The 15,560-nt window shown below is 37.6% G+C and overlaps 2 protein-coding genes across 2 annotated transcripts in view; one reads left to right on the plus strand and one right to left on the minus strand.

Annotated features, from left to right (window-relative positions):
* Positions 1 to 612: 612 nt before the first annotated feature.
* Positions 613 to 3,486, minus strand: LOC126381658 (60S acidic ribosomal protein P2-like). Its single transcript, XM_050031116.1, has 5 exons — positions 3,386 to 3,486; positions 2,480 to 2,652; positions 1,987 to 2,082; positions 1,279 to 1,359; positions 613 to 704 (listed from the first exon to the last, which is right to left on the minus strand). Exons 2-4 carry the CDS (start codon positions 2,649 to 2,651, stop codon positions 1,292 to 1,294), a joined length of 336 nt encoding a protein of 111 aa, XP_049887073.1. The 5' UTR covers position 2,652; positions 3,386 to 3,486; the 3' UTR covers positions 613 to 704; positions 1,279 to 1,291.
* An 8,744-nt stretch (positions 3,487 to 12,230) lies between these two features.
* The window catches only part of LOC126381653 (potassium channel subfamily K member 15-like), a 51,988-nt gene continuing 48,658 nt past the window's right edge, over positions 12,231 to 15,560 (plus strand). Inside the window, exon 1 of the mRNA XM_050031109.1 lies at positions 12,231 to 12,475. The gene's annotated coding sequence lies outside the window, so the exon portion shown is untranslated. The remainder of the gene's footprint in view (positions 12,476 to 15,560) is intronic.

The following is a 15,560-nucleotide window of genomic DNA, read 5'->3' on the forward strand; positions in this document are numbered from 1 at the left end:
GCGGTGGACGCGCCCATGCGTGCCACGTCACGTAGATTGATTGTATTATTGGAACTCTTCTGTCTATCACTGTTGGGTATTATAGGCCTTTTCTCTTTCCCAATTCTACCCGATACAATTTCATAAGATAGTCTATGTTTTATTGGAACTTTTGAACGGGGAGCGCTGGACCGAGCCCCGGTACCGAACTTACACGAATGAGATAGGTATTCATTTTAACACAGTTGGCACGACCATTATAGACGATGAAACGGTTCACCACCTATCACGCTGGTCTAACAGAAAGCTTGGTGACGCGCGATTACTTCATCTTGTAATGGTTGCACCTCTGACTACCCCAATTGGAATATAATGTACGTGGAACCCTTTTAACTTTCTACATATTAGTACGCTGATAGCGCCATCTATTGATATATTCACATAATTGTTACACCGCCATCTAGCGACTAATAACAGCAGATATGTTTTAGAGATTACGCGTATGACAGTTAGTACAGGTTGACATCAAGAGATGTCGCTTTCCTGTTATTTTATAGCATGCAAACAGAGTATAAAAAAAACCTTACATACTCAATAATTATGGTTCAGGGAAAGGTAAATAAAATGTTCATGTACGTTTTTGCAAATATATTTCATAGAAACATACTCGCTGACAAATTACGCTTACACCAATATTGGAATTCGACCGCGTACGCCGCCATTATCTGTGGGCAAATAAAAATAAATACTTGAAGCATCATGGTAATTTATACAGCTACAACTTAACAATATTTCAAGTGATTGAGAGCCTTACAATACTTAAGCATAGAATAATCACATCCCCTTCACATGAAGAGTTACAAAATAATCAACTGGAAATTCTTTACATTATTGTTTTTTAAGAAAATATTAATAACTCATCATCATCATCATCCAAGCCGTGTCCGGCGACGGCAACTCCTAAATGTCTATCCCAGGTCGAATTATTAGAGATGCACCAAATATTACATATTCTTCCGTTTTTGGCGAAATATTCCATTTTGGTCCCGCATATTCCGTATAATTTAAATAGATAGAATAGGTTGTTTTGATTACTTATCTAGTTTAGTTAATCGTCGCGCGAAACAGCGTAATTAATTACACCTAATATTCAGTATTCAGTTAAATCACTATTGGCACTCTAACAATTATTTATAGGTACTATTAAATGTCTTTCTCAGAAACTATACAAACTATTCCTCTGTCTTTATTTTCCTATGCAATAAAGTAGTTTGTATTGTACAACATTTAGAAACTTACCTTTAAAATGCATTTAGTCGAAGAGACCGAAGCCCATGTCGTCATCAGACTCTGAGTCCTCCTTCTCTGCCTTCTTCTCTTCTGCAAATTTATAAAATAAACAAATATTAGACGCGAAAATAACACTTATCAAAATTGTGAAGAATATATTTCAACTTCAGTTACAAAAGTTAACAGCACTGACGCTCAGTCGAAAGATGGTGTAATTTGAAATCATCATTTAGTAAAATAGTTATGAAAGAATACAATATAATTAATTTATGTTGTTCACAATGCTACTAGTAAATCTCTTAATTTATTGTTCAAAAAGAATATGATGTATTTTCTCTACAGTGGTGGTAGAGTACGCTTCATGTCCTGACTAGGGGGGTAAAAATGGCCACATCGAAGCAATTCATCTAAGAAAGCAATATTGCTATTTGACATTTGTTTGCATTGTGCACTTCCTTTTTATATGCACAAATGTTAAACTGCAATATTGCTTTTTTAGATGAATAACTTGATGTGGCCATTTTAACCCCTCTGGTGTTCCCACACCATATGACCATAGGCTAAAAAAACCATAACTATTTCCAGCCTGTCCCTTGCATATGGAAATTCACTCTATAAAGCCCGGTCTGCAACACTTTGATGTTTTACAAACACTAAACATGTTATTAGAGCCAAAATGGGTTGTTTGGTTGGTTTAGTACATCCATTCCAACTTACCCTTCTTCTCTTCAGCGGCGGCGGCGGCGGGCGCGGCAGCAGCGGCAGCGGCCGGGGCAGCGGCGCCAGACGGCATCGAAGACAGCTTCTCACGGCCTGAGGGAAGGGTTCACATTAACATGGTATTCATAATCATCTTGTGGTTGGAAGGATCATGGTGATCTCAGTTTAGATGTGAACAGCAATGTTATTCAGTCGAAAGATGGTGTTAGATTGTGGTTCATCATTTTCTTTTTGAAAAGATACAGGAAACATTTAAGCTACACTTGCTGTGTAGTTTGGAGTAGGTAGCAAGAGTGTGAACACTAAACTTGAATTCATCAATCGTCCCCCTCCAGTTGATTGAGGGGAGGCCTGTGCTCAGCAGTGGGACATAAGTATACTGTACTGTTTATTAATTGTATGCTCAAAGCCATACAGTTTCACATTTATTTACAGTTTTAATGGGACAATTGTTCCAAAAATTATAAGTTAATTAGACTATGACACATACCCTGGGCAATGAGGTCCTCGATGGTCTTGCCGCTGAGCTCAGAGATGACCTTCTTCAGCTTCTCAGCATCAGCCTCGATACCAACGGAGCTGAGAATCTTCTCAACGTCCGCCGCCGCGGGGGCTGCCTTGCCTCCTAGCACAGCCAATAGGTAAGCGGCCACGTAACGCATTCTGGAAAATCAATACACACAGTTTCAGAGATTATGCTTGTCAAAATCAATGCATTGTCAAAGATTATAAGTCACTCATCTTTATTAGTTAGACAGCTCATTCTAGTTCTGCCCGACGATTTGGTTGGATAAAATATGGATGTTTACCTAGCCATGGAGCATGGTAAAATATGTTAGAGGTCAATACCTCTAGCTATACTCAATAGTAAGATGGTAGACAGTTCAAATGAATACATTACATTTTAGGCAATTTGAAAACAATGAGGTTATGTGACACTAATGTATACCATGCTATGTTGTCTGTTTTGTATATTTGAGAAGTAGGTAAGCGAAACACGTGAAAGCATCAAACAAATATAGCGTGGTTGGTCACTTGTTGTGAATAATAGTTAAGGAACTCTGTTCCTCGTGCCAAAATTGTGTGAACATGATGCCAAACAATGATTACACTTTTTGAGGTTAAGACTTATGTTCTTTGGGCACTAAAATTGACATAAAACCCGCATGAAGAGATTACCATAGTAATTTTTAATCGTGTTAAGTGCTTTCTAAGAACAGTCAAGCAAAGGAAACTTAAGATATGAACACAACATTCGAAACTGAAGTTAGCGGGGCGGTACAACATCCAACTCAATCTTCGAGAATATTACACATTTTCACCAAATTATACTTTTCACAGATAAAAGGCACACTAAATTATTGTTTCACATAAATATTTTTAATAAAACACTTACTTTTAAGTCGCTATGACACGAAACGTGTATTGCCGATAATCAAACGTTCGTCTTGAACAAATGTCAAGAGGAAAGAGAAAAAAGTAAAAAGCGCTGTAGGGTTGCAAGTTTTAATTCGATGAATTGAATTGAATTTACCGGTTATGGAAAACTGAATCGATTCCAACTGTAGTAATAAAACAAGTGAACACTAATTTAAAATCTAAATCAGTATTCACATAAATATTTTTATATAAGATACCAGTACTAATGACTAATAGTGTAGAATCAAAATAAGCTTATTTTTTAAAAAACAAATATGTTGGTAATTGAAATAATATTACATAGATTGTTTAATAAATGTGAAATATTTTTGAGAATAAAATAATTAATTATACTTTTAATAACCGTGTTACAGTATCGATACGACGATCACCTATAAGCATGTAAGAATTTATTAAATAAATAAAGAAATAAGTATTATCAGTTCTTTTGGTTTATCAGAATAGAATTCGGTAGTAGTTTTATTTTCAAAATGACAACTTACCATAAATCGTAAGTTTATCGATTTGATATCGGTTGTCAATACCGATACAAAAGAGGCAGCGTACATCTCTAATACGCAATTGACAGCCCCGCCCGCCAGCCTGCTGTCATTGCACCTACGTTTCGTTTCACGTTTGCTTTTCTGTGATATTTCTTGTAAATTAGAAAATTAATTATTATTATTAATTATTAAAAAAAAGATACTTTGAGAAGTTGGAGAAATTACGATCTCACTGCCCTATTCTGTTTTTTAAATCAGAAGTGAATAAAAATAACATTTTCCAGATGACGGACAGATGTTATTCAATTGGATAGGTATCTAGGTACTTGACCGAACAAATGGGGAGCGCTGAAGCTGAGGTTGAGGATGCCTAGGTTTATCTGAATTTAGGCTTAGCGAGGGGATTGCCTCCGAAATTTGCCCGATATCGATAAGCGCTGAACAAATGGTTTCTTACACGTTAATGATTACCTATTGTATGCACAGATGCTTATATAGGTTCTATATCTATGTAGGTATGTATAGATAGGTATGTTCAAGACGTTGCGTTGGAGACGGACGAGTTTCTACCAGCAAAGCTTTCCCTAGCCTTATCAACGGTGACAACTGTAGGTACCTACTCTATACACGGGCAAACCATTGTTGTGTACCTAAAGGTTGAACAGCTGTTCCGAAGAGAAGTACCGTCTAACTTTAGAAAGGATGTTAGTTTTTGGCTACGGTTTTAGCGATTGACTCCATATAGCGTCTGATATTAAATTTATGTTGGATTGTTACCTGGATAATAGATTCAGGCTACTTTGCTCCGTAGTAGAGAAGTTGAAAGTGAGACGTTTAAAATAATCAATTCAGCCCTAACGCCCTGGTAAATATTCTGTTACTTATCTAAGAAATAAAAATAAAATAAATAATATAAATGTAGGCAATTAGGAGCGATGTTTTTTGAAATTCAGATTCGTTTGGGAGAGTAATTTGTGCACATTTATTACCGAGATAGCGGGAAACAAATTTATCAGGCTTTCTCAGGCTTTATCATCATTCTGCCTTTATCTCGAAGTTTGCCTGGATATGATTTATTTATTTTTCTTTTCAAAGGTCTTTTTTTATGAGTAATTGATTTATAATTGCGTATAGTCACAAGAGTGGGTAAAAATCTGTACATTTGGAAAATTACGTGAAGTTAGATGGGAATAGAGAATGAATAGAATGTTTCCAAAGTGGGCATGTTCCCGTTGTAAAAGCTCTTTTTTTTATGGCTTCGCTACGCATTTAGCCAAATACAAGGAGTTAAAGTTAAGGAAACGTGGAAATGGTAAGGAAAAGGAAAAGTAAATACTCGTTAATAGTAAGGACACTGGCAGCAAACAAACCAAACTCAAACCAAACTCTGGTCATAATATGTGCCTAAAGGAGTATTATTCCTCATTCTATGCTAAACTTCAAGTAATAACGCTTTTTTACATAAGGTTTGCTCACTGGAAGAAATGGGGGCAAGGACCAAGTATTAGTCTATACTTGGTCTTTGGAATGGGGGTGTAAACAGGGCGAACCTGGCTTGGCGCTTCGCTTCGTGCATCATCGCGCACAAGAAAGAATGTATGAGCCTACATCAAAATAATAGGAGATCTAATGTAGGTAGGTCAAATACATCCCATCAAATTATCATCACCAGAACATACCTATATAGCCAAGTTGATGCCATGGTGATTAAACTTTTCGATTTGACTGTCGAAGCGTATCAGGGGGGTTAAAAAGGCAACATTAAAGCATTTTTTCTGAAAAGCAATATTGCTATTTGACATGTTTCTATATATGCGCTAATGTCAAATTACAATAGGTATTTCTTTTTTACGATTTTGGCGGGAAGAAGAGAGGAATGGCGGTTACTCCACCGACAAGAGCGCAGCTCATAAATAGAGAGAGAGAGATTTCTTTTTTAATGAATTGCTTCGATGTGGCCATTTTACCCCCCATTTCTTTCTAACGCCTTCTATTTTACGCTTTATTTATAATCTTTCATCTATTTGCCAATTTATTACTTTATAGTGCATAAAAATCTGCACTTTTATAACGTCACTAAAAAAGTTGCAGCGTTACCATAGAATAAGGCATACTATTTTTTATTTTTTATTTATTTATTAGGCACATCAACAGTACAAACACACAACAATTAATAAAACTTTCTTAAGGCTAGTACTAGTGTTTGCACCAATTACAGACGTGCACAACTTATGTAATTAACATGTACTTATGTAGAATTTGTTTAAAAAAAAAAATAAAAAATAAATTAACGGAATAACAAAAGGTATGAATAGTTACAGCCAGGCAACACTACAACAACAAAAAAAAGAAGAATAGGTACAAGAAAAAAAATAACTGTTAAACTAACGGTCATGACTAGATGATTGCACAATAAGTTTCTTGAATTTAGGCAAACTGTTATGAAATATGTCAAGATCATACTCCTTCCAACATTGGTTATACGTTCTGAGCAGTCTTGGGAGAAAATGTTTACTGGCAAGATTAGTCCTACACCACGGCACCCTGAATGTGTCCGTATGCTCCCGACGACCACCAGCGCGACGAGGCACCGAGAGACCAACCAGTGACATTATATCCTCGCTGATAGCCTTACCATTCACAAGATTATGAAGGAAAGTCAGATCTAAAGTTTTCCGTCTATCACTCAGTCTCTTCATCTTAAAATAGGTTAAGCGAGCGTCATATGATTGTCGATGGCTTATACCTGGAGACCTGTATCCGAGGTGCCGAGTAAAAGATCTTTGGATGGACTCAATACGGTCTGAGTGTGTTTGGTAGACAGGATTCCAGACCTGACAGCCGAACTCCAGGATACTACGTACGAGAGCATAAAATAGGACAATTCTGGATCCGATCATTTTAAAATCTTTGGTTGTTGTGGTGCATACTACGCACGGAGCGTAAAGTAAGGCAAAGTATACATTCCGTAAAAAACTTTTTATTTTATTAACGCTACAAAAGAGATGGTAAAATATTTGCGAACAAAATCTTATTGTTGACCCTTGAGACCGTATTGTCCTCTGTCCCGGGAATAAATTAGTGTCCCGTAAGGTAACATCTGTCCAGCGGCCTATGTCCTTTTGTGGGCGCTTGTGATCGGTTTCATTATCAGAGTCAAGATAGCTATTGAATTATCGCACTGTGATAACATTTATAATTGTTAGTGTTATATTACTATAATTTAATAAATTGTTAATGCTTGTTTTATGAGAAATTAAATTTGTTATTTTATTGAATTGATGTGATATGATAATGCATGATATACATATTATTATATTTTAATTTGTATACATGAATTATAAGGTCGAATATGGCGGACATCCTAGCTATAAGATCATTTTGTACCTACCTTTCTTACAAATAAAGAACTTTGACTTTGACTTTTTAGGCGCGAAGTTATTTGCTTTGATTTTTGAACGCTTTTATTTGAGTTTGAGGTTTGGGTTTTGGCCCCGTTTGGCCCCGTTAATGGCAATAGGCTTGTGGTTTCCACTACAGGGTGATGAAATGGATTTTATACAGGGTGTTAGTGACATTGTAACGAATACTGAGGGAGATGATTCAGATCAAGATCAAGTGGAATTTTCCGTCGAAAAAACCAGTTTCCTTTTCTTCTCTGATCTTGAATTTATGGTTATTGTACCTACTAAATGCCATAGCAATTGAGGGACCCTTAGACCCGTGTTAGTAATGAATATGAGGCAATTTCTATTATAAATTGAAATTTGATTGCAATCGATATTGTACGGACCCCAAAGGGTTGTCCATAAATAACTGTTTTATAGGATTTAATTAAAATTGTCAAGCCAACGAGTTGTGTGTCTTTGTTATTATTGAGATCAGAATTTTAATTCAGAATTACATTGAAAGGAAAAGGTACACTAATAAATAATTATTACCTACCATACAGGGTGTTAGTGACATCGTAACGAAAACTTTGAGGAGTGTTTCAGATCATGATTCTGAGTTGATATCAAGTGGAATTTTCCGTCGCACAAGTATGGAACTGAAAATAATTAAATAAATAAAAAAACACTAAAATTGTCATGAATTTTCCGACAGGAAATTCCACTTGATATCAACTCAGAATCATGGTCTGAATCAACCCGCTCGGTATTCGTTACGGTGTCACTAACACCCATACCTACTTGTATGGCTGTATAGTGTATAAGTTGGTCGCCAACTTACAAAAGTTCCAACTGGATATTTTCAAAAAGACCCAAAGGTTGTAGGATATTTTTGCGTTAACGGTAATGAAGTTGACCACTGGTGTTCGAAGAACTACCAAGCTGCTGCTAATTCATCACCATCAGACTCGGGATTTCTAAGATTTGTGCCATTTGTGTGTGTGGCAATGGACTCGCCCCCTTTTACATGGGATTTAAAGTCTACATAGTGAATCCTGTAATGCTGTGTTATGTGACTCCAGTACCGAGTCCAATTTGTAACTCTTTCGACGATTCGACAAGTATACTCGTATCTTTCCTCTATTTTTCTGCGGCATACCCTGAATTATAAATAACATGTATTTGTAACTTACTAAGTATATTCGTTTTTTTACCATATTCGTACGCGTTGCAAAAAGCGCAAAATATGCGCAAACATTGTTGTATAGAATGACAAATGTACTGCGAGATAGTATCGGTTTGTTTGTGTAACATCTGCCAGGGAGGGATTCACTTTCTCCTTTTCACTGCTCCACTAGGAGTGAAGGAACAACATAGGACTTTTACCAGGGCAGTTCTAGACGTCCCAGCTTCGAATCCCGAAAGGACATATCACAAAAACCACTTTGCGATCCCTAGTTTATTAGCACGTTAGGATTTTTTGGAGAAGTTAGGATTTATTACAGGTTGATCACCAGATTGTCCGAAAGAAAGATGATCTTTGCTTGGAAAGGTGTGATAAGCCGTTGGTAACGGTTACTATCTACTTACTGATGTATGTACGTAGTCGATGTATGAGTCATGTCAGGAGTCTTTGGAGGCTCAGTAATAACCCTGACACCAGGGTTGATGAGGTTGGTAATCCACCTCACAAAACAGCTGACACGATAGATGAAGAAGGAAATACTAACAGTGTAGCTGCTAATTATAATATTACACAACATAACATAACCTCATGACTATAATCCAATTGGGGTAGTCAGAGATCAACTAAGTATCCACACCTCATCAAGCTTTCTGATAGGTCAACGTGATAGGTGGCGGCCGTGTCGCCGTCTACCTCTATAATGGCCGAGTCAACTGTGTTAGTGAAAAGCGCACTTAAGATAAATGATGCAAATTATTGGTGCAAATTCGGAACCAACCAAACTGGTGAAACAAGATGGGCGGATCTGGTCAAAAAAAAGCTGTGCTTGTGCAATGTCACTGAAAACGACACGTCCGATAGAGCGAAGTGGAAGAGAAATACGAAGAAGACAAACCCCACACAGACAGAGGGATTGCGTTCTCTAACATGATGGACTAATGTTATGGGCGATAGGCTGATCCCTTATCACCATAACGTTCATCATATCCATCTTAGGACTTCGTATCAACAGTGGCTGCAAGTTGTCTTTGATTACTTGTGGCTCTGCCCACCCCATTTGGGATTACGGGCGTGAGTTTATGTATGTATGTATGTACAAACCCCACCGTCAGATAGCAATAATAAATGCCAAGGAGAGAGAAAGAGAGAGAGAGAGAGAGAGAGAGAGAGAGAGAGAGAGAGAGAGAGAGAGAGGAGAGATAGAGAGTGCAAGTCCGGTATCGGCAGTGGCGGCCGCTAATTATCATGTTCAATGCTCAATTCAACAAACTCACTGCACTGTTTTATATAAAGCTGCGCATTTTTTTTACGGTCTCCGTAAATTTCTGCTATGTGTGCAATAAACAGTATAATAAGATTTAATTTTCAATAAAGAATTAAATAAAGACTTCCGTAATAAAGAATTAAATAAGTTTCAAATAATAATTCTGACTCCAGCCCAGAGTCGTAAGGAAATAGGATTTTTGTGGAGTGCGCGCGATCGGATGCCGTGTGTGATTTATGTGGAGTAGAACGAGGTGCTTGTGGCCCCTTGATGGGGTTTATGGCCCCCGTCTGATTGGTGGGCCCTTTACCAGCCTGGGTGAGTGCCTGCGCGAATGAGGTACAAGTGATTTATTTATTTATGGCCCTAGAAGCGATATAATGCAGGAGCAGATTGAAAGAAGTAGATAGATAAATAATCTTAGATACTTTCTGGAGTTATCAAGAGTTGTATTATTGATTTTTAGGAGGAAGATATATGGTTTTCTAGATTGACTTACATTATATTACTTACAGGACGGAACATACACATAAGCGCCTTTACGTAAAATCACATTTTGATGGGATTTTATGAACAATATCTCGATTTCTTTTAACTAAAATAATTCTGGATGTAAATTGAGACCACGTTTTTTACCTGGATTGAAACTAGTGTGTCTATTGCGAATATTGCGAGGTTTTGCTAACAAAAATCACATCCAAATGTGATTTTTCAAAGAAGCACTTACATGGTTTTCACTATTTAGCCGAGATAAGTAAATTCTCATGTATAGGGACTGAGGTATTTACTTACTACAATTACGTCAATCGTCATAAATCAATAGGGGTACAAAATACTATTAATATACTATTAGGACTTTTAATAGTACATACAAATAGGTAAGTATTGGCCAGTAAGCTTTATTTATGAAAAAATTGCGAAACCAAATGTCAAAAACGTGTAACATTTCTCAAATAACAGTTTCCAAACATCTCGTTTTTAAAACGAATGATATCATTGGCAACTTTAACACTTTTAAGACTTTAAAGAAAACAATTCCTACCCGACTATTCTCGTCTCGTTCGAATCACATAAAACAGTTTATAGGTTGCTCTGTTTGTTCCTCTGACATCTGTCGTCAACTCGTCTGGTCTCCTGGTGACGAGGACGAGAAGCCGTCATATCGATGGTTTGGGGACCATTCGTCCAGAAATACACCGGACGCCGTCGTACAATAAAAACCAAAACTGATACGCAGCAACCACGGCGTCGCACGCGCATTCTAATATTAGATGAGACGCGCAAAGAGTAGATAGGCGGGTGGTGATGATGGTTATACTGGGAAGTTACGAAAATCTGCGGAACAGGTAGATTTGAATAAAAAAAAGAACATCCTTTTTTATTAGAGAATGCCACAGTAATAATATAAAAAATAGCATACTTAATTATATATAACGACTGCTGCGGTGGTCTGTTTATCCATCCCGTTATAATCTGTCTGTCTTCAAGGCTAGAGTTAATAGGCATTTGCTATGTCCACCCTAGACCACATCGTCATTTACCATCATGTGAGATGGTGGTCAAACGCGTGTCTATATTACTTATTTAAAAAAAAAAAAAGCATAAGCTCACGACGTGATAGGTGGTGAGCCGGAACACATTAACATAAAAAAAAAAATAGTATTACAAAACTTACACAAATAATAAAGACAGAAACAAAACTGATGTTGGTCGAAATAATCATGGCGTTGGTTAACGTCCTCAATAAAAAATAGACCTCACTCAGCATAAGTCGCATTGGTTCGATGAATGAGAGACTTTCCCCGCTCAAATTATAGATGGCGCTGTCCGACGTCTTTCACCTTCTAATTTCATGGATTTCAGCTAACTGGACCTTTTATCTTTGTTTCTCATTAAATAAAAAAAAAATTGAGAGTTGAGTTTTTAAAATCAAGTCGTTCTCCATGTCCAATTTAAAAATCGAACAGCTGTAGTTCACCATTGACTTACATACGGTCACGAGCTTTAATATGTATACACTATGGTACCATGTCACATTAACTTCTCTGACAAATTGAACTGTAAGTCTCACTAAATGTCAAATATGTTAGGTCGACAGAGTCCTAAAGTGGGTACATTATATTGCTCATGACTGTACACTTACACACTTGGCGTTGTATCCTCTCTATGTGTTGACACACAGACTTCAGACATTTTGACTACTTATGTCGTTAGGCGATGGCTGGTGACTTTACCTATTAGTATGATTCATGTTATTTGTCTCAGGTTTAATACTTCTGGGTCTGTCAGAGGCATGTGAAGTTTTGGTATATATATACAAAAAAAAAGAATTAAATGTCATTCTATTATGTATTTGAGATCATTTCATGGATTTCTACCACAAGAACGATGCTACGAAATAATAGGTAACTAATGCGTTTCATGAATTTAAAACCGTGTCGACTCTCCCTCACTGATCTATGATTTCATATAAACCGACTTCAGTTCACTTGTTAGTGGGCGCAGAGGCAAACAAAATACCTGATTTCCAAGCAATAGTTTGTTCGAACTAGATCACTTCCAGACATTATGTGCAGTGCTGTCGGATTGGTCGAAATAAATAAGTAAAAACTGAATACGGAAACTGACAAAAATCGGAGCATGTGAGGTGTCTGTTTGTGTGAATATTCTGTGATAAATTAAAATTACATTGTGATGAAATAGTACTACCAATAAATATCTACATGTAAGTATTTACTTATTCGCATTCTGGCTTGTGACAATCGGAATATTTAATTATTGTAGCAAATTACACTGGTTGATTAAATGAAACGCGAATGTTTTGTCGAATTCCAATTTGCAACTTCTTCTCTTTGTTGGGAGTTTTAACAAGTAAGATTTCATTTAGCTGTAAAATGTGAGTGTGAACGCTGTCTGTAACGGTCGAGCCAATGTGTTGGTGAGAACTGTACTGAAGATAAATTAATAAGTCATGGTGCATGGTGCTAATTTTTGGTGCAAATCCAGTACCAGGGTTGGAACCGGCCTTCCTTCAGCAAGCCCCTGACACAGGACCACAGTGATTGATGAAAAATATTAAGTACAGAAATATTTTCTGAAAAATGTAAAATTGAAATACCATTACGGTTATTTTTAACTTCTAAACACTTTTAGATGTTCGTTTAGTCTTGGGTTCAATGCATTTTCTCCCGACTCTACCATAAAGACAAATAACTGCGTTACGTTAGGCTCATTATTCAGAGGTCCTGGGTTCGTTTTCCGGACACGTCTGACAAAAAATTAATGAATACTTTTAATTCAAAAATAGTAGTATAATTTTCAATAACAATAAGTAACTTTTTTAAACGAACCAATTTTTATTTTTTTATTTGTACGCCCGCATGCAGGCCGAACACATCAAAACCCTGTTATGTAAATTATTTTACTACCTTTTTATATTTTTATGTGTTCGCAAATAATTTGATTTAAGAAAATACTTTAAGAGGCTGTCCCTTGTTTGGATAGGACATTGCATGCTGATCATCCGATTATCCGATGATTCCGTGCTTCAGAAGGCATGTTAAGCCGTGTGACCCGGCTGTAGCCCGTTGCATGAGCTAAGTGTCGGCCACGGAATAGAAGAAAGAGGTTGGAAGGGCCAAGTGAGCGCAATACGCGCCCCATATTTGTATGAGCAAATAGTTCCCCGACGACCCGATTACTCTAGCCATAGAGGCAGCCAATCAGCTCGCGACACCAAACACTTCAGGGCCCCGATACCGACCCCGCCGGCGTGGTCGACGATTTCCCTCATTCAGCGCTTATCGCTATCGACCCACAAGGGTCGATTAATTCTTTCAAATATTTTTCCTCTCAGACGACGCCCTGAGCCGAGGTTCGCGCCCAACTGGGCACCCTCATGCCTGTTGTCTTAAACGTTGTACCGGGTGAGAGCCCTCAGCGCTCCCCATTTGTCCGGCCAAGTAATTAATGCCATCTGCGGCAAATCTACAATAAGTCACGTCAAAAAAAAAGCAAATAGTTCTCACTACAACTTTGCACTCTACCCGTCTAAAAACTTTACGACGCACAAAGCTTCACGATAGTACCTGTAATAACGTTGCAGGGCAAAAAATCTAATATCGACTATCAAGCAAGGAGAAAAATCTTAGTATGATCGGCTATGGAATTTGAGAAGCAGTAGAGCTATCGTACCTAGCTATCTGTTTGCAGGAGTAGTAGTAAAAGGTTCGTATAAAAAATGCGCGTTAGGACCTTTGCTTTCTTTTTTCTATTCCATGGTCTCGGGTACTAAACTTACTGACACGAAAGAAAAAGATTAGGTAATATAAATGACAAATATACTAATATTATAAATGGGAAAGTGTAGGTCTGTTTGTTGGTCCGTCTTTCACGGCAAAACGGAGAAACAAATTGACGTGATTTTTTAAGTGGAGATAGTCGAAGGGATAAAAAGTGACATAGGTTACTTTTTGTTTCTTTCTAACCAGCCCCCCCTACTTCCCCAAAATGTAGGGTGGAAGTTGGTATGGAGCATTCCGCAATTTTGAAGGTAAAAAGCTATAAATTGGTATGCGGAATATTTGTGACTAATAAAAAATCGTGCATAATTATTTTTTTGGTTTGCCACCAACCCTTTATTTGGGACTTTTCTCAGATTTCAAGTTAGGACGATAAAAATTGGTACATTAGGAAAGGTGAACTGTGTTACCCAGAATTTAACGCGAGCAAAGCTGCGGGCAAAAGCTAGTTATAAATATATTTGTGCCAATGTCCTCCATAACAATGTACAATATTTATATTATTATGCTTTATTAGTATCGCTTGGTTATCAATTATCTTTACGACAGTAGGTACTTGTATTCTTGCCAAGTAGTTTAAGTACTTTATGTCTCTTAAATGTCCACAAATCATGTTATATTACAGAAGTAAATATCTAATTACCTATGGTATTGTGTACCGAGCGGTTTAGCTTTAGAGGTGGCCTATTAGCTCGCGACAGCAAACACTTCAGGACCCCGAAACCGACCTCGCCACTAGGGTCGATTAATTCTTTAGGTAAACTAAGCGAAGGTTCGCGCCTATCTGCCACCTTCAGGTCTGTTATCTTAAATTCCCCTAGGGTGAGATCCCTCAGCACTCCCTATTTGTCCGGCCAAGTAGTTAATGTCATATGTGGCAAATTTACAAGTATCATCATCATTATCAGCCGTACGTCCACTGCTGGGCATAGGCCTCCCCTAAGGATCTCCACGACGATCGGTTCCCGCGACCTTCATCAGATCATCGGTCCACCTTCTAGCGGGCCTACCCATGAGCGTCGTCCGACGACATTGATCGTGGTCGCCATTCGAGAACCTTTCCGACCCAGGGGCTATCGGTTCTCCTCGCTGTGTCCTGCCCACTGCCACTTCAGCTTGGCAATTCTCTGAGCTATGTCGGTGACTTAAGTAGTAAATTTACAATAATAAATAAATAAATAAAATTAAATTAAAATTTCTTTATTTCAGATAACAATGATCCATAATTTACATAATAAAACATTCATTCAAATAACTTAAAATAATAAATAAAATAAAATAGAATCAGATAAAACAATTAAAATCAATTAAAATATAAAACAACAATGACCACAGAATATTAACAATACCTTCTCACCGGCATCGATACAGGCACATGTCTGTCGCAGCAATGCCGGAGATAAGGACAGTCCAGCCTATCGCCGATCATTTGCAGGATGACATTGGAGCTGGCCCGCACTCTGCGCACCAGGGACATGCCGCGGGCGCGCATCGTCAATACAATAAGTA

The sequence above is a fragment of the Pectinophora gossypiella genome, unplaced genomic scaffold, assembly GCF_024362695.1.
Source record: "Pectinophora gossypiella unplaced genomic scaffold, ilPecGoss1.1 Pgos_75, whole genome shotgun sequence".
Lineage (NCBI taxonomy): Eukaryota > Metazoa > Arthropoda > Insecta > Lepidoptera > Gelechiidae > Pectinophora > Pectinophora gossypiella.

What these genes read in the sequence shown, in the direction of transcription:
- LOC126381658 (XM_050031116.1), bottom strand. Translation starts at nt 2,651, where the DNA reads ATGCGTTACGTGGCCGCTTACCTATTGGCTGTGCTAGGAGGCAAGGCA. An exon ending in CGAGGACCTCATTGCCCAGG is followed by an intron (nt 2,083 to 2,479) that starts GTATGTGTCATA and finishes CCCTTCCCTCAG; the next exon opens with GCCGTGAGAAGCTGTCTTCG. An exon ending in CGCCGCTGAAGAGAAGAAGG is followed by an intron (nt 1,360 to 1,986) that starts GTAAGTTGGAAT and finishes ATAAATTTGCAG; the next exon opens with AAGAGAAGAAGGCAGAGAAG.